This window comes from Ammospiza caudacuta, chromosome 4 (assembly GCF_027887145.1).
Source record: "Ammospiza caudacuta isolate bAmmCau1 chromosome 4, bAmmCau1.pri, whole genome shotgun sequence".
Lineage (NCBI taxonomy): Eukaryota > Metazoa > Chordata > Aves > Passeriformes > Passerellidae > Ammospiza > Ammospiza caudacuta.
Window position 1 is genome coordinate 59642455 of NC_080596.1, and position 25146 is coordinate 59667600.

The 25146-nt window shown below is 40.0% G+C and overlaps 1 protein-coding gene across 2 annotated transcripts in view; it reads left to right on the plus strand.

The window, feature by feature from the left end:
• The window catches only part of AFAP1 (actin filament associated protein 1), a 115043-nt gene extending 90422 nt beyond the window's left edge, over window positions 1–24621 (plus strand). The window contains exons 9-18 of one of the 2 annotated variants that reach the window (XM_058803464.1): window positions 1537–1686; window positions 4880–5091; window positions 6760–6905; window positions 10350–10467; window positions 11867–12124; window positions 13948–14062; window positions 15316–15480; window positions 16049–16239; window positions 16955–17116; window positions 21467–24621. In XM_058803464.1, the coding sequence (XP_058659447.1) occupies window positions 1537–1686; window positions 4880–5091; window positions 6760–6905; window positions 10350–10467; window positions 11867–12124; window positions 13948–14062; window positions 15316–15480; window positions 16049–16239; window positions 16955–17116; window positions 21467–21493 (1544 nt within the window). In that variant the 3' untranslated portion in view covers window positions 21494–24621. The remainder of the gene's footprint in view (window positions 1–1536; window positions 1687–4879; window positions 5092–6759; window positions 6906–10349; window positions 10468–11866; window positions 12125–13947; window positions 14063–15315; window positions 15481–16048; window positions 16240–16954; window positions 17117–21466) is intronic. The other variant, XM_058803465.1, reaches the window with a different exon arrangement.
• Window positions 24622–25146: the final 525 nt, after the last annotated feature.

Here is a 25146-nt window from a genome sequence, read left to right on the forward strand (position 1 = left end):
TCTTAGCTTCTCAGAAGGGAAAAAATCCTAAGGAAAGATTTTCATAAAAAGATGTCTGCAACACCCCAGAAAAGGGTTCATGACCTGATGGGAAGGGTGACCTTCCTCCCTCCAACAAGGGAGCCTCATGCATGTTTAGAGAGCACAGTTGTTAGCACCCTTCCCTTGAAACAGATAATTAGACCTGGATGTGTTGGGGTGGGCTGGGGGGCAGCACTTGCAGAGCTGCCTTTCCCCCTCAGCACTGGCAGATTTGTGCAGTCTTGGCCACAGATACAATTTCTAAATAATGTTCCATGATTGCTAACAATTAAACTAAATGATAAATTATCCCATGGTGAGTCCCAAACTGCTTCTCTATTTGCCATGAATTCTTCTTCCCAGCCCATCAGTTCATACACTCATTTCTCATGTGAACATTTTGTCCAATTTTTCCCTCAGTTTGTGCAAGTCCATAACCACTAAGTGTTCCCTAATGCAAAAGGAATTGGTATGTTGGGGATAAAGATAGAACAGCTCAATTAGTAACTATTTAAAATTAATTGTTCATTAAAATCACACATGAGGGCAAGTTGATGGAATTTTTGCTGCCCTGTCAGTTAGCAGAGACTTTTGCTCTGTTGCCAGAATCCAGTTTATGCCACTGAATGCAGTTTTTGAAGCTTATTTTGTTTGTTCTGTTTTTGCAAAGAAAATCTTGGTTTTTTTCTGAATCTGTTTAGTCTTAGAAACTCTTCTTTAAAAAAAAAATTGGATTTAAATCAGGTAGGCACTTCTAAACACCATATCCATAGTCCTTGCCATATTGCACCCAGCAGCTGAACCTGCTTCAGTTCTCAGAGTGGTAATATTCCTATTATCAAATGAAGATAGTGGAAGCATAGACTGGATGTTAGCAAAATACCTCTTTTAAGCACAGCTTTTTCTTTCCAATGGTCACATAAATGGCCAACTATAGCTATTGAATATTCATACTGATCCCACTAATTTCTTATCAGTTAATTCATAAGTCTTGTCTTTCTAAAATGTCCATTGTGATAAGATCTCTTAATCTAATTGTTCACAGAAGTCATTTTGCTAAGCAAGCATATTCTGTCTTTTTTTGTGTACCTAATTATTGAAATATTTTGAGAAAAATGTTTAGGAACATTGAAGAAAACACTGAGGAAGTGTCTGACTGGATTTTTATTGCTGTGTATATGAGCTAAATTTATATACAGGTACTTCAGTCATACTCCTAAATTAGATGATGACTGCTGTGGAAAGAGACCTGAAGCTTGATTAGATTAAATAAAGTTGGAAGATTGATTTTTGTTTGTATTATCCTTCAGAATGCCGTGATTTTTATAACACAGAGGTTACTGGGTAATATAGTGTTTGTCTCATTGAAATCTGCAACTTTGGTGCAATTGTTTGTCTTTGCTCTTCCTTATGTCTTGCATAGGATTTTTTTGTCTGAACTTCTGTTTTTATTCAGGTTCTCTTCTTGATTGGTGTACACACACTACTAAATACACACTTCTGCTTTCTTAATAGTGAAGAGGAAAAAAAGTTCGAAAACTGAAGCCAAGGGCACTGTGACTAAAGTAACAGGGAAAAAAATAACAAAGATCATTGGTTTAGGAAAGAAAAAGCCATCAACAGATGAACAGACCTCATCAGCTGAAGAAGATGTTCCAACATGTGGTAAGTGGTTTTTTTTCCTTGAGTCTTAAATGCACGTTGCTATTAAAATTTTATAGCATTCTAGCTTAGGAATTTCTCTAAAATTTACTTTTACTGCAATAATTCTTCCCCAGCATTGGAAGGATGCACCCAGACTGCAAGAGGAGTAATCAGGAGTTTGTCATTTGCAAAGAGACTGAAATAATTTGACTTTTAAAATAAAACAGTAACACAGGCTGAGGTATCACTGCTCTTTGCAGAAGTGAGGAAGAGGAGGAAGAAAATTGTGAAAAAGAAGCATAAAGAAACAAGTGCTGTTCTCAAACAGATGGTTATAAAATGAATATAGGCTGAACTATGAAATAAAATGTGGCTACAAAGTAGAAGAAGGTTCTTGGAAAGTGATCAGGTCTTTTATAGTAGATTGTGGTTAAGGTTTTATGGAATAGCAGACAGCAGTCAATTGGCCTCAACCAAAATGATTTGAGTTTAATTATGGGTTCCTAAAGTGGTACATATTGGACAAAATGAAGTAACAAATTTCTAGTAAGCTATTTTAACTCTTAATTTTGCCCATTCCATATGACAGCTGTAGTACACAAGGAAGTGTATAAAATGGCATGCAGAAAATACTTGTGTTTTGTATCATAACTGTTAAGATTTGCTCACAATTTAAGACATTGTTCAATGCACTTAGCTGATGTGCTCACAGCTCTGCTGTTTTATAACAATGCAGTGTACTTATATTCTCCAGTTTATCTTCTGGTGCTCCAGTATTAGGTAACACTTACACATGAATAAGATTGAACTCGCCCTTCACCCAATTCCTTCAAAAGACAAATTCACTTGGAAAGCTTTGAAGCAGTTGCACCAGATTCTGAGTTTGGATTTTACCCTTTAATTGAGTAGAAAAACTTAGGGAAACCCAGAAGTCTGTGATTAGGGAGCAGCTGGCAGAACTGATTGGGGCATGAAGTGTGTTAGATGCCAGCCCAAGGTGGTGGCAGCAGGTCCATGGACCACCAGAGAGAACTTCATCGATTACAGGTGGCTTTCAAGCCACACTTTGGGCATCATTCACATCAGCAAACTTTGATTGAATAAGTGCATGTATATGTGTCTATACATCAGCTAAGTACAAATGTGATTTATTGACCAAAAGAGCAGCTGGGGAAAGCTGTGTCCAGCCAAAGGCATTTTCCAGAGCATCTGGCCTCCATAAGGGCTCAAACTTCCAGGCTCTCGTACTCCTTTGATTATTCTGCACTATGTGAGAAGTTAACCACTGCTGTACAATCTAATTCCTCGTATTTCTATCATTAGTTTGGATATGGACATAAATACAGATTCAGCCATTACTATTTGGCTCTACTCAACACCACTTGCAGATTTTTAAGGAAAATATATAAAAGTCTAGCCTTTGGTCATTGCAGGAAGTCTTGGCTAGAAGGAGTTTCTCACCACCAGCAGTTTGGCTCAGTTCAGTGCCCTCTGGGAGGCTGCTCCATAGTTGAAGGTTTTTACACTTTAGAAGGCTCTACCTCCCATGAAGAAAGGGAAAATCCCAACAGGACTGCAGGTGTCACCCAGCTAGTGTAGAAACTAAAACCCACCTGCACTTGCAGTCCTGGCAAAGCTCTTGCCTTCACCACCACTGCTCCTGGAGTGCCTGCACCAAGCTGACGTGCTCATGCCCCAAAGAGGAACACTCTCAAGGCATTTTGGTCAGGTCAGCTTGTGAAGGTTTAAGCAGAGATGTGGGATCCTGTGTAGTTCAACTCTGAGGCAGGAAGTTTTGCATGAGCTTTCCGAAGAGGTGCCCTGGGAGCAGAGGGGAAAAACTGTCTGAAAAAAAGGACTCTCACTCCAAAACAAGCTGTATCTGGCTTGCACGGGAAGGTTTTTTTCATTTCTGTGGATTGTAATGTAATGCACAGTGATACAGGGTTTTATTACAGGAGGAGGGAGGAGAGCTGAAGAGTGTGATTATCACAAGGAGCCAAAACCAGAGGATTAAGCACATCCTCATTTTTTATAGCACCTTCCAAGATGTGCACAATCCTGATCTGCTATATCCTGTTGGATCACACTTTGACATTGGAACCATAATGTTGGAAGGAAGAGCTAGAAAAATGAATAATAAGTCATCGCTTTAATGAAAACCAAAGAGAGAGCTCTCCAACAGGATTAAATGAAAATCATGTCTGAGATAGAAGACAGCTTTTTAACCTCACTTCTGGCTTTTGCAAGATATCATTTATTTCCCTCCTAGCCTGTTTGGAAGCAGCAACATGCTGAATTCATGTACCATTTGTAATGTGGAAGCAAAAGTAAAAGGTTTTTGTTTGGTGTTTTTTTTTCCCTCCTATTTCCAAACTCTACTAAGGCAGGAAAAAAGGGCATTGCTTTGATTGTAATGTTTGAGTCTGGAATGATTGTTGCTATGGCACAGAGAAGGAAAACCACAAAACTCTGCCTGTTTAATGATATTATATACCACTATATTGATATAGAGCATGGTAAGAAAACTGGTTGGTTTTAAAAGAAAATTTTTAATGACATTTTAATATGTAAGGATACTGTATCATAATTAGTTCCTGAATTTTAAATCAACATGAATTTTATTTCTATTTGCAAAGGTAACAATCTTTTAAGTTCTGGTTTGCAAGTGCCACAATCCAGATGTGCATTCTTCTTTCTAAATGTAATTAGAACATAGAGCATCAACACTTCCTAGGTCATTTAAACACGGGTTTTGGATGTTACACAAGGTAGCTCCATACATACTTACATACTATGAGCTGTGATTTTCTCAGAAATGTTGGTCAGGCACAGTTACCAAAGTCATTACCCACAGAGAGGCGGAGTGAGCACATTGGCTGTGTATGTTACTCTTTTCATCATCTCCCATTCTTCCTGAAGTCCTGGGGACCTGTGTGCTCCTACACATGCAGCTGTTGCAGGCACTGACACAGAACAGCCATTTGGATCACATATTTATATGCTTTTTCTTGGTTATTGGCACAGTGAAAGTTTTCATTAAAAGAAGCGGGGCAGGGTCATTTACTTGTCTTCCTAAGATCCATCTGGACTTTCTATTAGAAGAGGAACAAGTTACTTAAAGGCTAGCATTACACTGAGAAGTGAGTTTCTTTTTTTCTCCCTTTTCAGAAAAAGTGAGGAGTAAAATATCTCGCATTTCATTTTATTGCAGGATATCTCAACGTGCTCTCTAATAACCGCTGGCGCGAGCGCTGGTGCAGAGTGAAGGACAATAAACTCATTTTCCACAAGGACAGGACAGACCTGAAGACACACATTGTTTCCATCCCACTCCGAGGCTGTGAAGTCATCCTGGGGCTGGATTCGAAGCATCCCCTGACCTTCCGCCTGCTCCGGAACGGGCAGGAGGTGGCTGTGCTTGAGGTACAGTGGCTGTGACTTAGCAACTCACACAAAGTGAATTAGAGAAGCACTTTCATACAGCCTGATGTCTGTCCATTCAAAAAACCAAAATCTTTGGCAGAATCTTACTGCAGACCTGAACAATAAATATTGGAAGGAGGAAAGAAGCAGTAAATGTTGTAGACAAAAAATGTTATGCCAGAATGGGCAGGAGGTCACTGTGCTTGAGGTACAATGAGGTGCAATGTACAATGGCTGTGACTTTTAGCAAAGTAAATTAGAGAAGCACTTTCATACAACCTGTGTCTGTCCATTAAAAAAAAATAAATCTTTGGAATAATATTATTGCAGAGCTGAGCAATAAATGTTGGAAGGAGGGAAGAAGTAGTAAATGATGCAGACAAAGAAAGAACTGAGATTAAATGTAGTTCAGAAATCTTCTCAGTAAAATACTTTTCTCTGCACTGACCTCCCCTTGACCTGGTGCTAGAATATCCCTGCTCCTTCTCTAGGCACACTTTTGTATCAGGGATATAGTCACTTTGGGTAAATAACTTAGCAATAAGTAAATAATGGATCACTGTTGATGAGAGCTCGAAAACTCCTAACTTTCATTTGTCTGCTATTTATGGGAACTCCTTTTGCTCAGTCTGTGTCTATTAATACAATTATGCATTTCAGAAAATGCAGCGTGCTAGCAGCGTGGTGTGTCTCTTGATTCTCCTCACATACACACACCTTTGTCTGTGTTAGGTGGGTCAGGCTTTCTACGGGGACTTTATTCATCACCATTTAAAACCTAAAATGAGAAGACACTTAAAGCCAAGTATAATGAGCAGGAAGCAACCTTCTACTTGCAGAAGGACAGGCACTTGGACTACTTTGGGTTTCTGATTACACATCAAGTCTCCTGTCCTTGCAACCAGGCCTGTTATATGGCAGCAGTTCAGAGAACTTGAAAATAGAAAACAGCTCAAGGAACTCTGAAAAGCAGTGAAATATGTAAAAATAAGAAATTTAGAAACCACTATGTTTTTAATGACAAATTGTTGCCTTTCCCCCACTATTTCTATCCAATATTTGTTTTGCTGCTGTTTAACTTCTGAATTGGTGACTTGAAGCAAAATATGAAAAAAACTTCAATTATTTTAATAGCTTTAATGCTTTTACTTGTGTTATCAGGAAGATGAATGGCATCATTTAGACAAATGTAGCAAAATTTTTCAAAAGGTAACATTAAAATCTCTTCACTATTTTGTTCCCTCTTCCCTTTTGTTTCTGTTTAACAGTAACACTTTCTTCTCAGGAGTGTTGCTGTCCAAAAATCCTCCAGCCTAACATAAGAAAATAATTATGTTAAAGCTTTCAATATTCTGTAGTCTAAAATAAGCATTACTTGAATCTAAATCCACTGGCCTTAAATGATTATTTTTTCATCTTTTTAGTGGATTGCCCACTTTGTATTACATCATAAATGATGAGCACATCACTTAGTTAAAGTGCCCTCCTTCTAGCAAAGCAGATTTAATATGAAATCCTGGGGTTTTTAAGAGTTCAGCAGAATGAAACCAGAGCCTCTCGTACCATGTGGTAGCGATTTGTCAACCGAGAAGAATGCGCGTTTTGCAATCATGCTCAGCCCAGTGGCAGAGCCAAGACCTGACCTGTGTTCTTGCCCTCTCCTCACAGGCCTCCTCCTCAGAAGACATGGGCAGATGGATTGGAATTCTGCTGGCAGAAACGGGGTCTTCCACAGACCCGGGGGCTCTGCACTATGACTACATTGACGTGGAAATGACGGCAAGCGTCATCCAGGCTGCCAAGCAGACCTTCTGGTGAGCGTGATCCCAGTGCTGCTCCCAGGGCTCTGGGAATTCACAGCCATGTGTTGGCTCCACTGCCAGCACTGCTTATCAAAATCCACCTCCCCCTTTGCCACATACTGAACTCCTGAAGTGGATCAGCATTGCAGCATGTTAGATGTGTTTGTGATTATTGTGTTGGAATCCTGCTAAGTTCTGTAAGAGATGCAAGGCACTGTGCAACTTTACTCAAAACTTTATGAGTTTTTTTTCAGTAAGTCTCCTTACCAAATGCTATATTTTAATCTTCTATTTTACCTAAAGTCTTAGAGCTATTCCTGGAAGAGAACAAATATTCTGAAATATACAGCTACGTAATTCACATTTATTGGCTGTACTTGCTGTACATATAGGGAAATATACAGCATATTGTATGTTACATGCTGCATATATATATATATATATATATATATATATATACTCACAGTATATAGCAAATTTAAATCTTGGACAGTGACATAATCCCTGTTACCTTCTCAAGTTCTTTCTGATTAATTAAAAACTTTATCAAACTCACCCCAGTTCAGTTAATTTCTGGGGTTTAATATAGGAGGTGGAAATTGAGAAAGTGCATAGAGGGTGCAGCATGGAAACTGGTTAAATTGTAAATCAATAGAGTGAATTCCCCATTACAGATCCTGTGCTAAAAGGAGAAATGCGTACTTAGCAGATGCAGTGATTTACATGTTCAAATCATTTGAGGCACTAAATCAGCCCTTGGTGGGAAAAACCATCATTTTTCCTTGGCTAGATGAGGTTTTTATAAACAGGAGTGAAGAAACATTGGGGACAGGGGGATGCCCTGCTGGAGGTGTTCCCTGTGGTCAGGAAGTGGGTGGCCTGAGAAGACAGCTGGCAAAGGCATCATCCCTCATCCTGCTGCAAGATGACACTCCCTAGACTAATTTGGAATTTGTGTGACTTAATACATTAGAGAATCACACCCCATCTGCCCATCATGAGTTTGAACAGATAGAAAATGAAGGGGGAAAAAAATGGAAAAAAGCTTTGGAGTTTTCCAAAAGAGGATCCTATTGCCATTAGCAAGCTTCCAAAAGAAGTTAACAAGGGAAAATGCCCAGCTTCAATGAAAGTCCAGTTTCTGATGGAAATCAAAGTGACTCAGTGTTAACAAAAGACCAGTTTTGTGAAAACCAAATAATTTTGATAGAATTAAAATGCACTTAGCTTTCAGACTTAACGTTAATATTTGTTTAGAAGTTAATAGGGCTCAAAAAGTTTCTCCTGTGTTGACATGTATTTTTGCTTCAGTCAGCATCTAGCAATAACCACATTTAAGAGCAATAGAATGGTAACCTTTTCCCCATGAATTCTGCATGGCTTTCCTTTTCTGCACAAATGTGGTACTAATTGGAGCCAAGTGAAAAAACATATACAACTAGACCACATGTTAGAAAGCAGTGTCAAACAACTTGCAAAATAGCAGAATTTCCCTGTTAAGAATTAATTAAAATTCATTGGGTGTCTTTAAGAGCCTGTGAGGGCTTGCTGATAAGCAATAGAGTAGCTGTCTGCTGATTTTCAATAACTGCTAGAAAATGAGGAGAAATTACAATGGTACTTAAATGTTAATGAACTGCTACATTTGCGCTTTATAGAATGAATATCAGTATTCCAAATAAAATGCAGTTATCATTAAAGCTTAGTTTATCACTCAGTCACTTTAGATTATTGGTTATCCACTTATTAAGACTGATGCTTTGCAAAACTACCAGCTTCTCATTAACAGTCCCATCAATTTCCTTCACCTAAATCATTAGGTATGGAGGAAAAGCTGAGGAAAAAGTGCTTCCAGGCAAATTTTCTTTCTAGCAGTTTCTGAATACAATTAATTTGCATGGATGCACCTGAAAACATGATTAATGAGGATTATTGAAATAATGATTATGAATTGTTTGCAATTACGGAGATAAATCCTGCCTTCCTTTGGTGGTGGAAGTAGTTACCACAGGTGCATCAGATGCCACTAATGAATATCCCGGTTTTCAGACATGGTTTTTGTATATTGCTGTAATTGGAGCCTCTTCACTAGGAAGAAATAGAGCAACAACTCCAAACTCAGTTCTTCACACCAACCAGAAACATTTGTGTAATGCTCTTCTTTAAGAACAGTAAACAAATGCAGCCCTCTAATAATGACTAACAGGGTATGAGTTATGATAAGGTTAAAAACGTTTTTATCATGGGGTTTTCCTGGGCTTTTTGCTGTTAGTTTGCTTGAAGTAAGAAAAGCTTCTTACTAATGTCTAATGTTTTTTCCATCCCCACACTGCCCTGAAGGGTTCACAGAGAGCTGGGCAGGTTCATCCCTCCTGTGAGCCCAGGTTTCCTGTGGCTCAGGTGAGCCCCAGTTCTCCCTCTGAATGAGAAACTCAAAGGACTCCATGTTATTCCAGAGCCAAAAAGAAAGCAACTGTTGAAACCACAGCATTCCTGAGCTCCTGCCAGCACTACAGAAGACCCTCTCTGCTTTAGCAGTGCTTTATCATATTTTATGAATGTCAGCACAGACTCTGAATAGTTCCATTGTTTGGGATGGAAAACATTGTTTTCCCATTTAAATACACCTGAAACTGTAGGAATGGAATTATTTTGGATCTCACTCTATACCTTATTCAATTCCAGCAGTTGCTACAAAGGAAGACTCACCCTTGGAGTCATTATTAAGCAACAGTGTTGATTGGAACAGGAAAAGGGGAAAAAATTAAAATATTATATATATGTGTATCCCTTTTGAAGTTTCCAGAGGACTCAGGCCCACCATGTGTAACAGAGCAAGAATGAGCATATAGAGTATTTGCCTGTACAATTACCCATAAAGAGTAGGGAAGCATAGTGCCATAGCCAGCCAAAAGTCCTGATGCAGAAAAGAAGAATTCCCAGGTTTTGAGGAAGTAATTATTCAGGAATTTTTTATAGAAATGTTAACTTGGATTTCATTGAAATTATGTTTTTTTTTTAAATTTCTGCTGGATTTTATTTTTATTTCTCTTATTTCCTAAGTTTGCAGCCCCTTGGGCATGCATGCACACAGAAACACCTGCTTCTCCCCAGTGCAGACAGCAAGGGAGCGTTTCTGGGACCCTGTCAGGCTGGTGTGTAACAGAGACCAGCAGGTTCCTATGTAAACATGCCACTGAGCAATTACAGCTGTTGCCCTCCTGGCCTTCAAACAGCCATATCCCCACTGCAAGAATGGAGAACAGGAACATATGTTGTGTTCCTGGCTGTAGCAGCAGCGTGTGAGTAGCAAAGAAAGAAAAAACCACCCTGCGGAAAGCGAGAAGCTCCGTGCTTCCAGGCTACATAATCGGGCACAGGGACTATACCACTGTATCATCATTTAGGCGTAGGTCTGAGTGCTGGTTTTCATTATTTTCCCTTTGCATTGTGCAGTTTCATGAACAGGCGGGTGATATCCACGAGCCCGTACCGGGGGAGTGCTGCCAACGGCTACGCCTGCCCCAGCGGGATGGCGCTCCACTACGACGATGTTCCCTGCATCAACGGATCGGTAAGAGCTCAGCCTGCACACAGCAAATGCTTTGCATGTGTTCATTGCCATGTGGGCGTCTGAAAATTGTATTATCTAAAGATCCTCACTGGGCAGTTTCCAGATGAACTCATGGTTTTTTGACTGGGGGTTGCAGACTCCTCTCACACCTATAGAATATAAGGGCATGGGACATATTGTTTACATTAACCTGCATGTGAGCCAATGTGCATTTAGAAAGCAGTTGCCTGTGGTTGATTTGTTGCCAAGTCCTTGAATATAATACTCACTTGAGGAGGTATTTTTTTAGATTAGACTGGAAAGGGCAAAATTAAGGACTCGGTTACACCAGGCACTTTTTGATGTCTGTTGAAAAAACACTGACACCCAAACACTTCTCAGTGCCTGTGGCTGCATTCCTGAGGGTTACAGGTGCTGCTTGTCCCACAGGAGAACCACAGTGCTCACTTCCATCTTCATAAAGTGCAGAGCTGGTCATAGGCAGATGTGTAAGAGGATTTAACATCTAGTGGATGCTCACCTATAGCAATATGGGGTCCTCAGGAAGGTTTGCAGGGGAGCTACAGCCTATGTCAGCTCTTAATTTGGGCTGTTGTATAAAGGCCCCACTAAGGGCGAACTCAAAGGAAATTAATAGTTTCAAAGTGTGAAATTAACTGGACATTGAGTCCTCCAATATGTCAGTAATGTCTAAAAGATGTTAGAAATCCCCTCTTGGGAACAGTGCATGATCACTTGTGTGGAGAGCAGTCTTGACGTAGTTCTTGGATGTGCTCATGTCTTTGTTTGAGTAGTGTACTGCCATGGCCAGGATGGGTTAAGGAAGGATATTTAGCAGTCAGGTGGATTTCTTTTAAGATTAATCAGATGAGCTTCCTATTTTTCTAAAAACTAACAAAAAAAGGAACTATTTTAGTTCTTGTAGCTCAGAATAATAAATCTCCATCAAATCAAATGTGCAAGCATACCAGCAGCTGATATGCATGGGAAAGACATGTAACCTGAAGAAATTAAAAAAACAGGCTAGAAAAAACTTGGCTTCTGATAACTGCTAGGCTGTATTACTTTTAACAACTCATGTACCAGATGTAATCCCATGGACTCATCTGTGCAAACTGTGAGCATCCCCCTGCTAACACAGTCTGCCTCTGCCCCCTGGGTGCAGTCAGGGTGTTAGGTGTGCTTGTACTCAGGGCTGAGGCGTTGAGCCATGGAATGCAATGCTTGTTTTCCACACAGTATCCTCCCCCCACTTTCTAAATAGTGTCAGTAGTAAGGATGTATGCTCGCTAAGCACTGTGGGCTTGCTGGAGTCCAAAGCATCGCTAATGTTTTAATTTCACTTATGGGGTTCTGCGTGGTGCATTGTTCACTAACTGCCGAGGTGTGTGTGTTGCAGTGGGAACCAGAAGATGGCTTTCCTTCTTCTCGTAGCAGGAACATTGGAGAAGAAATGCTTTATGATAACGCAGGCCTGTACGATAACTTGCCGTCTCCAAAAATCTTTGCGCGCTATCCGCCAGCTGACAGGAAAGCCAATAGGTTATCTGCTGACAAACTCTCCTCTAACCATTACAAACACCCTGTCTCATCCAATCTGTCTTCTGCTCAGTCTGTCACTAATACCTCTGCTGTGGGGAGGGGATCTGGCTCGCAGGTACTGTACTGTTTAATACTTAACAAAGCTTTTTATTTGTTCTATTTATCTGGTTGTAATCTCTAGGAACTCTTTAGAGTCCCTTAGTGTTAGCACTGAAGTGCCTGGAGTTTAGTTATGAGCCCACTGCAAATGAAGCAAGTTTGCAAAGGTGTAAATTCCAATGTGGAACTAGTGGTACATGGAAAAGGCTTTGCCAGCATGTTCTTGATGATTTACAGATGGTGAATAATAACAAAAAAATCAATGTGACCTTCCATACCTAACCTGAATGCATGTCGAGCCACCTTTTGGCTCCTCAGGCAGAGATGTTTTAGGAGAAAACCCAAAAAAAGATACGTGACATGTGGCCTGACTGTGACAGCAAATTTGGCTCTTTAGAAATTAGTAAATATTAGTATATATACTTATCTATATATCATGTATACTTTTCTGTATATCATGTATACTTTGGTTATACATTTTATGAATATGCATATGTATAATAACTTGATGCTATATATTTAGTAAATTATGTTGTATATATTCATAAATGACATCTTTATATTACTGCCTGTTATTTTCTTCCCCTAAAAAAAAAAGAGGCTATTTCTCTGCTGCTTTCTGAGGGTGGCTGCAGGCTTTTGTACCTCAAACATGAACCTACAGAGCAGATGAAGTCCTGTGAGCTCAGCATTGTAGCAGATGGGCACAGCCCAGCAGGGGAGCAGGGCAAGCCTTGCTCACAGCCATGCCAGGAACCTTCTCAGAGCCCTTAGCTGGTCTCTGAAAGGTGGTCATTGGCTTAAACCAATGTATCACAGTGTGAATATATCACAGTGATGCACGGTTTTCAATCTAATCTGACATGGAACAGTTAAGATAAATGTTTCTCTTGTAAAAGGTACCTATCATACTGTGTGTTAACTCACTTAACCCTTACAAAAACTTCATATTGGAATATTGGAATTCAGTGCAATGCATAATTGGAAGTGGACATGAGCAATAAATTACTGCAGCAGCAAGCTTCTCAGTGCATTCCCAATTCAGTCCGCACAAACCTTTGGGAGCAGGAGAACAGAGCATGGCACACATGTGCCCTGTGCTTGGCTGGAGCATCCTCCATGGAGACACTATGAGTAGGACTGGGTTATCTTCCCAGGCTTCAGTTCATTGCTGTGAGCCCTCTAAATGGAAACCCCTTGAACATGCGGTGCTCTGTTCCTGGTAATCTGTTGAGCCTGTCTGGCCATTATGAGAGGGTTTTTTTAAGTAAGAAAAGCTTTTAAGTAGTAGCTAGAAGTTGTATAATGGGAAAATAATATCTTAACTCCTAGCACTTAAAAACATGTAATAATCATATTGTTTCAAAAAAATCCACAAGGATGGCAAGGTCATATAGTAAATAAGAAATAATGTTGAATTTTTTGTGTGGCAAACCCTAGTAGGTTATACTGTGTGAAATTAACTCTGAAAAACTTGTGTTTCAAGAGTCTTTACTGTAAAAAAAAATTAAAATATATACATTTTTTTCTGCCTTGCAGTGGCTTTCTTAATACTGTAAATGCCAGGGTTCTAAATGCCTTGGAAACCATGATGCCACCAGAAACAGGGAGTTCATCCCCTTGTTATCCTGTGATTGCTGGCACGGCTCCCGCTGAGCAGGCAGCTCCCAGAGGCATCTCTGGAGGAAGCGCCGTCTCCAGCTCGATCAATGTGCTCTATTAAGGCTCTCTGATGTAGCAGGCAGCTTTCTGTCAAGCTCTGCCCTTGATCAAAGGGTGAAAGTAATGCCAGTGGCACGGGAATAGCTGGAGCCCATTTGTACTTTTGTTTTCAAACAGTTTAAAGGCAAGAAGCCTCCTGTGACTGCTAACGGGATCGCCGGAAAAGCGAGGACTTTAAACAGCCAGCCCAAGAAATCCGAGACGGTTTCCTGTGTGAAGCGCACGGCATCCAGTAAGTGTCTGTCCTCACTGCTGCCTCGCTGGGGAGCCAGGAGGGTGCCCACAAGGGCTCCTGTCTTAGCAGACAAGGTACAGCACCAGTGTGGTTTTGTGAGCTGAGAGGCCGAGGAGGAGATGCCAAGACTGAGCAGGAGATACTTTGGTGACTTAACTCCAGCCACGCCACACGAGAAAAGGGTGCCGGTCATATGGGAGAAGGATAAATATGAAATGTGGACCTGTGGCTGCTGCGAAGTCATGAGGACAGCAGGGAAAAAAAGAAGGATAATGATTCCTCATTTGGAACAGAGAGAAATTCTATCTTCATGTTGGAAAAGGAGGATGAGGAGCTGGTATAGATGTAAGAACATTGTGTTGCTCATAAGTGGACTTATTAATGAAGTCTTATTTAAGAAGCCGTGGATTTAATGGCAACAAGAGAAATTGGTTTAGAGTTTAGGACTAAAGTAAATAGCTTCTAACTGATTAAAACTGGCTTAACAAAACTGGCTTAAAAATTCCTGTTTGTCAGGAATTATTTCATATCATAAAGTGTGCCTTCGGATATGTGACAAAGTGATCTCTTAGCTGACCTGTCTTCTTTGAGTCTGCAACTGGAGCAGAGCTGTAGAGGGGGCTGTGATATGAATCAGACCACAAATATATGTCAGCCACAAAATGAAAGCATTTGTATGGGAAATTAAAAAAGAAAAAGAAAGCTGCCAGGCGTCAAAGAAGTGTGAACATCTTTGTATTCTCTTATGTAAGGTGAGAAAAGATGTGCACTGGAAGTAGGAATGAAAGTCAGGCAAAAGGCCAAGCAGGTGGTTTTTCCTCTGACCCTTTCAATTAGAAATGAAGGGTTCATTGCTGGAGAGGAGCCTCCTTTCCATCTTCTGAACTACAGAGAAAGGCAAGGCCATTTTTCAAAACCAGTGTGCTATAAAGTAACTGGTATTTCTCATTTTCCTCATGTAAATATAAAGAACATACTCTATCCCATATCATTGTTATAGCTGTGCTGCAGAACTTGGCAGAAATCATGGACCTTGAGAAAGAGCCAGATGAGGAGGAAGGCCAAACCTTTTCCTCAAACCGTAGAATTATAGAATGGTTTGGGTTGGAAGGGAGCCTTGAAGATCATCCAGTTGCAACACCCTGCCGTGGGGAGCCGTGACATGCTTCATGTCATGTTTAGTCTCAGGGACCAGTTCAGGGTTGTGCTGTTAATTTAAACCCTAATTAGCTACAATCTGATACATGCAGATGCAGAGCAGTACAAATATGGCAAGAATCGTGTGGAGGCAGATGCAAAGAAGTTACAAAGCAAAGAGGAGGAGCTGCTGAAGAAAAAAGAAGCCCTTCGGAACAGGCTGGCCCAGCTCCGGAAAGAAAGGAAAGATCTGCGTGCTGCCATTGAAGTCAATGCTGGTAGGAGGTGCTTTTATGTGCTGAATTCTCACCTGAGAATTAGGCTTAGTTATCCAAACAGCTTTGTATTCTGTGCTGAAGACATGTCACCCTAAACAAGGTTAGGTTTCGATGCTGAGTAGTGCTCTATAATGTCTATATTTGCTTTCTATATAGATAAAAAACATAAAAGATAAAAATACAAATGTGTATGTCCTTATTTTATATATGCATGTGTATCTATACACATACCTAAGGAATTACACTGGTGTGAACTTCAGGTAAGAAGAGCATAGGAATAATTTTTTTGTCACTAGCTAATTATATTTTCATGATACAGAAAAATAAAGAAAACAATACTGATTTGAAACCAGACTAGATATCTAAGAATGTCACTTGATAGAAAGCATTTGATTTATGCTACTAAACTTCTTACTTTCAAGCGTTTTATATAAAGTAACTAATTTTTTTTATGTCACTGATACGTAGAGACCTTGTTTCCTTACTTTTTAGAAAGAAAATAATTTCTCTAAGTGTCATTTTAACATTTTTATTATTGTTGAAATAATAAAATTGCCGTGAATGACAGGCAGGAAGACCCAAGTGATTCTTGAAGACAAGTTAAAGAAGCTGGAAGAGGAATGTAAGCAGAAGGAGGCTGAGCGTGTAAATCTGGAGCTGGAACTGACTGAGGTGAAGGAGAGCCTTAAGAAAGCCTTGGCTGGTGGCATCACACTGGGCTTGGCTATTGAGCCCAAGTCAGGAACATCAAGTCCACAGGTATGCAAAGCCATTGAACATGCAAATCCCAGTTAATGGGCTGGGAGTGCTCAGCCTTCCCAGCTCCAGCAAAAATGAGTAGGAACTGAAAGTATAATGTTTTTTTAAGCCTGAGAAATAAGAGCAGAATTAAATGCCTTTCTGTGTTATTTACATTTCCTGCAGCAGCAGCAGGGAGCAGGTAGATATGGGAATCACAGGCAGGATATGTTAGGATAATGTGCAAAAAGCCAGCACCTTGTCCTCAGTGATTGTATAAGTGCAGCAACCAAGACATTGCTCCAGCCCAGGGAGATTTAAATGCACCAAATCATCATGCAGTGATGAAGATCTGCTTGTGCTGGTCCCCTGTCAGTTGTGTCACACTCTGCAAGGGCTGCATCTCACACCTTCGGGGTGGAGCTTGTGCTACAGATCTATGTCTGAAGCAGCCATCATAGAAAGATCAGAGAGGGGGATACATCAATTCCTCTGGATTATCCATAGTTGTTTGATCAGACCCATAGCTGTTTAACAGAAAAGAAACTTCAATTTTCATCACAGAACACACATGCACATTGTTTTGTTTCCTGTGTTCTAATCTCCTTTTCATCTAGTCATCATTATGAATATAGTTTCTTTAAAAAAGAGTTCTGCAGTTCTGAATCTAAAGTAGAAAATATTGTACGTGTGACTACTTGGAGGAAACTCAATATAGGCTTTTCTCTCTTTATAGTCTCCAATTTTCAAGCACCGAACTTTGGAAAACTCTCCCATCTCCAGCTGTGATACCAGTGATACTGAGTGCTCCATCCCTGTGAACAGTGCAGCAGCTCTGAAGAGACCTCCCTCATCAAACAACTCTCCATGTCGGGGCCATGTGCTTCGAAAAGCAAAGGTGAGAGCACTCGTGTCTTAATTGTCTTCTTCTGTGCTTTTTCATACTTTCTTACAAAGTCTTATTTAGCCTTAAGAAGAGAATATCTAAGTTATTCATATTACTACATAGTACTGCTGATTTGGAGAACCTTCTGCAGAAGAGTTGGTAAGTAAGTTTGGGAGACCAATTTGACTCTACTCTGATTCCATGTTTTTCTCTGTTGCTTTTTTTATTTGATTTGCAAAGTAAGTAGTCTGTGGTGTAGACAGTCCATGTGTCCACTACTCTGTATAGCAGAGAAGTGGTTAAAAGAGCACTGTTACAGTGAGTGATTAGAAATGGCACAAGATTGGGTCTGACCTTTTCCAGCCACTGCAAGAACATTATAATTAATGACAATGTGTTGTGCAAGTATCTGCTCAATGTACATTTAAAGTAAAAGTTTAATGACTTCAATTTTGTCTTGCGAGTACCAAGCTGAAATTTGCTGTCTTCTTGTATTGTTACAGTTTTCTAATTTTTGTGGTTTAGTTTAAGTGGGATTTGTATAACCATTCTTCTGGGCTAAATTTGCTGGCAGCATAAACATGTGGGCAACACATAACCAAGGGTGGCAGTAATAGTGCTGGGCCCAAGCTTTTGTTTATTTAGTAGTTCACTGCTAGTTGTAATTATAAACAGCAATAATCATAAACACTTGTCGTTCATGAAGGCTATTTCCTTTTTTCATTGATGTCTTCTGATGGATTTCTTCAAGTAACTTTTGCTACATGTATTCATTGATTATATACATTTCCAGTATCTGAGCATAAGCCTGGAACCTAAATGTAGTAGATACTGAAAAATCAGCATCTCAAAAAATTATTTTATTATTAACTTATCATAATATAATTATTTTTCCTGATACACCATTTGAGACAGCTCTCTCACCCTTATTCTACTCCCTGTGCATGGACATCAACTGCTTTTTCCTGCCAGTTAGCCTGATTCATTTAAATCCAACTAAGAATAATTACACTCAGCATAATAGGTTTTAGTTCTAATCAACTTTGAAGTCTGCAGCTTGTGTTTCAAACCTGAGGAAGGATTTATGTGCTCTAAAGCTTATCTGTGTTTTCCAATTATAGCCTAATTTGTGCCATAACGATATCATCTCTAACTGTACACTTTGTCTTAGATGTGGATGGTAGCTCAGCAATACTCAGGGAGTGTGGTCTAGCAGAGCACAGTGCTTGCAAATGGGTGCATGGATTTGTGCTGGACAGGCACATTAAATCCAGACATCTAATCGTTACAGCTGGAGAAGCCAGGACATTATAAAAACCTAAATATTTTTGGTGTAAAGAATACCTTCCTGTAGTATATTTTTTATGCTCAGCACATACCATGCAGGAAAAGCCCTCCTGTGTTTGGTGTCGGTGTGCTTTGGATGGCACCATAAGTTGGTCAAGCTTTTTGGCAGAGGAATCTTGGATATAGGATTAGGCTAATCAAAAAGGATATGGAGCAACTAAACATATTTTTCCCATGCTGTGAAAAACAACTCAAAGTATCCAATTCAGCTTGAACAGCTTTTTCCCTAAAACCTCATGCACTAAATATTAAGAGTGAAATTTTGCTGAATTAGATAGTGCAACCCAATCTGTTCCCAGCCCATTGGCAGCCACAGCTGCCATCAGGTGCACATCTGCAGCACGCCCCACGCTCGGGGGTCGCTGTACGTGTGCGGGGGTGGAATTTGGCTCTCAGTTCTTTTGGCCTTTTGCAGCTGTGAGTGAGCCCAGGCCTCATAGATGTGGCTCAGGAAAGGGTGTCACACATGAGTATCCCAGAGCAGGACTTGGCTCTCCAGGCGTGGATGTCAGTGCAGTTTGTGGGAGTGAAACTGGTCCCACGCCTGTGCTCCCGCTTGTATCTCCAGCAGCTGGCACCTCTCCCAGTGCTATGAGGGAGTTGTATAAATGTTTTAAATATCAGAATATGGTTTTTACTCCTGGTGTGTATTTGAATGCACTGAATGCCTCCCTCCTTGGCCGTTTCCTTGCATGGAGGCCTGTTGCCTGCCAGCCTTGTGTCACGGCCATGCTCACCAGGCAGCAGCGCTGCGCCTGTGCCTCTGTGCCCTGCACGCCTGGGACAGCATCTTTGGAAGCTCTGCCACCAAAAGCTTTCTCCTCTCAGATGCTCTAACATTAGAAGGAAATACAGAGAGAAGCAGTAAGACAGATCTAGTGTTAAGAAAGAGCAGCAATTTGGGGATTGGCTGTTCAGGACACACATTATACTTACACATACATAATTTGAATTTTTAACTTCGCTTTTTTGCAAGTATCTTTAATTTTTTTTTTTAGAAAGTAATTATGTATATTTTTAAAAAGCCAGAAGGCATTTTAATTGCAATTTTGTCTAATCTGTACTTGGCTAGAAATGGAAACTCCAATTAAAATATGGAAAATAATATTCTGCGTCAGTAGTCCTAGAGAAGTAAAAAGATTCAAATATCCTTTCTGTACAGCAATTATTTAAACATTTCACATATTCATTTAAATATCAAATTAGTTTCTAAAGCCAAATTGTTATGTGTAGCAAGAAAACTGAAATTAGTATTTCTGATTTGGTTTTGAAACTAGTGGGCTGGTGAATGTCAGCATCTTACATCTCACTTGTGTTCAAGGACTGGAGAAGAAAAGGAGCTGTCCCAGTTTCCCAGCTCCCAGTCAGGCTGTCAGTGTTGACTGAGACATTCTTTCCTTGGTGTGAACCTGCAGGAGCAGTGGAAAGAAACAAAAAGTTCCTTTTGCACCTGCAAAAGAAGCTTCTGCTTTCAAGCCTTATTTAACACTTCAAAGAAAATCTCCTCCCAGTTGCTTAGCCAAGGACTTCCTTTATAGCTTTGGTAACATATCTGTAGAGAACACAGATTTAATAGAGTTTTTAAAGTAATCTAATTTCTACCAGTACTGTGTTTTAACTTTAAAATTACCATAATTTGAAGAGTAAAATGGAATATTTAAAATACACTGAATTTTAGTAAAAGCACCAATTAAATTAAAAAAAAAAAAACAAACAGAAGTTTTGAAACAAAGTAAATTATTGTCTAATTTTAAACCCATGGATTTTTTTTTTCTTATATTGCTAAAGCAGCCATCAACTGTGACCTTTACTGTTATTTTACAACAGCTGAAGAGGTGTCATGGTCATACAGCTGTTGAGCCAATCTATTGCTCTTACTGCTTTCAGCAGCAGGAACAGCTATTTACATGCATAAGTAATGGATTTCAGTCAGAGCTCTTAAATGTTGTGGAATGAGTGTTAAATTGAGGAATTCAGGTTGGAAGCCAAGTCAGCAGGCTGCCTGCAGAGTGTCTCTTTCTGGTGGGTCAGAGAGGAATCTGCAGCCCCCAGTGCCTGGCGAGGAGCAGCTGGGGGGTTCCTCTAAGGGGATTGCTGGAGCCAGAGGCCATCCCTGGGGATCTTCAGTGGCTCCTGATGGCTGAAAGGGTGGGATTCAGGGAGGGGTGCAGTGTGGATGTCCTGAGGTGAGCCTGTCCTGCTTCAGCCCAGGTGTCATTTGATGGCCACAAGTTTTACTGACCTGGGGGCTCAGCTGTGGCAATCTCATGATTTTCACTTAAGTGGCAGAAGAAATGGCAATACCTTGCTCTGAGACAAGTGACCAAAAGCATTATAGGTTACATTTTTTTGCTGTGGATGGTGTCCTTGTCCTCAGCTAACAGGTGAGGAAACTGAGGCACAGAAAAGTCAAAGCAATTTCTTTAATTTGCCAGGCAATAGCTCAGTTTGGATTATCTATAAGGGAAACAAATGCAATGCAAACAGACTTGTTTCTCTTAACCCTGCCTGTCAGTCTCTCTGCTAAGTTGCTCTTTTTAGTTATAAATTTATGTGTTTGCCATGAGTCTTATAATAAAAAAATTGAAGTGCTGTAAAGCAATCACTTGGTGTCAGCTCTGAGAGATATTGAGGGCTTCCTGCTGTCTTACACCAGTCATTTAGAGAGCCTTGTGTGCTTAAATCAGCCTCTCCCTTACTCAGGGAGAGCTGAGTGCTTTACAGCAGCTGTGGGGTGTCAGTTGCTCCAGAAGTCCCCTCTGCAGAATACAAACATGGCTTATTTGCACTGCACTAGAAAATATTTTGTACATAGTTGTGGAAGGGTGGATGCTGTGCACAGACTATCAGAACATACTTGTTATCATTCCCTAACTAATTTTTGGGCTGAATCCAGCAAAGTTAATGAAAAAACTGTTATTGAACCCACTTGTGGATTAGCAGATACGATGACATCAGTGAATTATACTGATTTCTTTTTAACATTTTCTGTATCTTTTTTTTCCCCCTTTCCAGGAATGGGAGATGAAAAATGGAACATAAACATAACAAAGCCAGTCACTTTCTATAAAAGCCTTACCTACTACAGACCAAGACTTAGGCTGCAAAGGACTCACCTGGAAGGTCACATCAAGTGATAAAACATGAGAAGTTTTATAACTCTGTTAAGTTAATGGTAGCTTGGCGCTAATTTGCCTGTATTCCCTCTACTGTATTGCTGTGTAACTACGTGTGCCCCTTTTTATTAGCTGTAACTCCTTGTTTCCAACTTCACTGGTAGAGAAAATGAAAACCAAAAAAACCCAACCATAGGAACTAAAAAGGAGCATAAAGTCACAGTTGCAAGTTTACTTTGCTGAAGCAGCAAAGAGCCAACAGTGTTAATTATACTGCATCAGACAGCTGGAACACTGCTGAAGACTGGTGGGAAATCCTGACTCCTGCAGGTTAAAACTGCCTTTGGAACTGTGCCACAGAGCAGGTCTAACTCATCAGCAGAGGCTTTGCTGGTGGCTGCTCACATGGCAAAGCAAACCTGAAGAAAAGTGCTTGCAGAGGCAGCAGTGCCTGCTCAGCCCAGCAGCTCTGCAGGGCCACAAGGACTCTTTGGTGAAGCGTTTTTGGGCGACTTTTCAGACAGATGCTTTTGTCATGGGGAGATAAAAAGCTGCCAAACTTCGAGACAGATGCATTTTTGTACGTTCTCTTTATTGCTGTTCTGAAGCACCACTCATTTTCAAAGGTCATGTTCTTGAACTATGACTTGTTCCTGATTTTTTTAAAAGGCTAACAGGTATTTTTAGATACTGCTTCTTTTCTATACATTTTAAAGAAGAAAAAGAAAACAATTGAACTTAGTCCTCAACAGAAAAGAGCAACTCAGAATTACTTATGCAGTCAGTCTTGTTTTTTATAATATAGTATTGTTAAACTTGAGGTATAGAACACTGCTGTACTTAGTTTCCTTTGTCTGTTTTCAGACCTCAGCTATTATTTTTGAGGAAGATGGACTGAAAAGGTAATAATTTTCAGACTCTTATAAACAGTTTAACAAATAATTGGGGATTTTCCCAAACAGGGGTCCATTTCTGATTACTAGGAAATAACATCTTGCATTTTAGTCTGTAAAATTACAAAAATCTGTTTGTCTCTTATCAATGTCATTCCTGAGAAATTACATGCAGTAAATTGCCACTGAAGCCCTTCAAAATCTCAAGATTGGTTTTTAAAAATCAGAAGGGGGTTGGAGGAGAATGTATAAATCAGATGGCTTCTTTTAAGTTTTCTCTTTTGTTTTTTTTAGGCCTTTGGAGAGCTTTCAATCATACTCTCAAGATTTTTTTCCTCCTCAACTGTTAGGAGTAGAAAATTAATTTTAAAAATTACCTCAAAATATGAGTAGTGTTTTAATCACAGATGTTAGGGCTGGAGTCTTGATAATTAGTTAAGACTGCAATTAAAATCACAGAAGCTGGCAAGACAGCAGTTATCAAGGATCCCATCCCTTTGTGGCCAAGCCTGCAGATTATCTCTTACCTTTAGGAATGGGTGTGTGCAACTCCTGGGGGGTCCCCTGGGATTCTCAGCTGAGCTGGATGCCAGAGGACTTCCTGCAGGAGCTTGTGGGATTTGAGGGCACAGATCTGTCAGAAAGACCTGACAGCTGCCAGGAGATGGGGCTGTGTCCTGTTCCCAAATGCATTTAGGGCAGGGACCCCGCTGACCTTAGCAGTGTAGAAATGGGCCCAGCATGAGAAAAGGCTCTTTGCTTCTTGGTACAAAGGGCCACAGGAATGCAGATACAGTAGGAAAGCAAGTGTCAGTGTGGTTTTCATTGAAAACACAATTTTTTAATATTAGTTTAGGTCGCTTACTTATTAACTCTCTAACTCGAGGGCACATTCTGTATTCTGTGACTATGGACTAAACAGCATCAAATTCCCATAAATAATAGCAGAAACAAATTTGAAGCAAAAGTAAGTTCATTTAGGCTTTTTATTTCAAATTAAGTTATTTATTTGTATATTTCAATAAATATTTAATTTATATCTGTACATATTTATAATGCAAATTAGGCTTCTAGTCAAGGTTAGCAGTGATGTAACAATTGCCATTAAGAAGTGGTCCCACATGAAGTAATGCAGAGTAGTCAAAAGCCACATCACTTGTCTTGTTTACCCAATGTTGGCATTGTCTCTTTCCACCCCCTTATCCCATGGTTAAAAAAAAAAAAAAAAAGAAAAATTCAATTCCTTGGCAAGGACAGGTTTTAATCTACGCCTGAGGTGGATGTGTGTAAATCTCTGCCCAGGCAAATGGAAATTGTGTGGTGCAGCCTTCCTGTAGCACCTGGGCCCCTGTGGTTCCTGCTGCACAGGGGCTGTCCCCTGATCTAAACATCTTCCACTCTTCCTCCAGCAAAGGCTCCACAAAGCCACCACACTTTAGTCTGTTCTGTGTAACAGCCAAGGTTCTGAAAGGAAGAAAACCAAAAAGCTTGGGAAATAACCTCTCTGTAGACCACTCTCAGTGCTGTGAAATGTACTCTGTTGCCTTGAATAGCACTATTGCTGCACAATTTTTATAAAGAGCAACAGAACCTGTATTTTTCACTGTTTTTAGATTCCAGGATCACCAGGCAAACTCGGCCATAGAGCAGCATGACTTTTGTTTGAAAGGAAAACTCCCGTATTTTGAACCATTTCTATGTCTTCTAAGAAAATGTTACACTTGTACTTCCTCACCAAATGCCTGTTACTGTACCAGGTGCTTTTTTTAAATTGTTTGTTTTGTTTGGGTTTTTTTTAAATGGGTGATGCCTTTTTTTATAAAATCCCAGTTCATAACTTTGGGGGATCAAGGGTGTTTTTTTAATGAGATGATTGTGGCAATTTGATTTTTCAAATGGAGAATATTAATTTAGTATCAAGTTTTGTTAGACACTTTCAAATTAATTGGCCAAGGGTGTATGTTGTATGATAATGTTCTCATATTAAGAATGTAATTATTTCCTTATTGTATTTTTTAAAAAACAAAATCATATTTAAAAAAAATCTCTGTGAAAAAAAGCATGATAGAAACATGAAAAAAAAGGTTTTGTTTTATTTTTGTTATTGGATATGTTGGCAGTGCCCATTTTAATTGACTGTAAATATAGCCTTTCTACTGTATTTCTCAGTGTATTTAAGTTCTTTCTGACACACATTCATGGACACTTCTGTTAAAAAAAAAAAAAAACAAAAGTCCAAAATAGACCCACCTTCAAATGTGTGTCTTAGTAGCTTGAACTAACCTTATGCCTTTCTAGTTTATTCTTCAGAAAGTCTTGCAAAGTGTGAAAAAAGACTGGCACCTGGTGGGTGCGACAGATCCGAGACCATTATTAATAAAGTTACCTGTCAAAAAAAGGATTTGCAGTGTTGTTTCTTGGTGTTGGTCAGTTCCAGAGGCACCCTAAGGTGCTGTGGTGGCGCCTCAGCAGCTCTCCCACAATAGTCAGAACTCAGCTGAGAACCATTCTCCCATGCTAGTCAGTTTAAAAATGTTTGGACATTATCATGAGTGTTTTTTGGCATCAGTTGTATCCCCATTTAACTGAGCAGTGACCTCCTGCAACTTGAATGTCCAAGGACTCTCTTGGCAATGGAAATGTGGAATTTGGTGTATTTAGAGCTCATAGCAGCACTTCCTGCTTG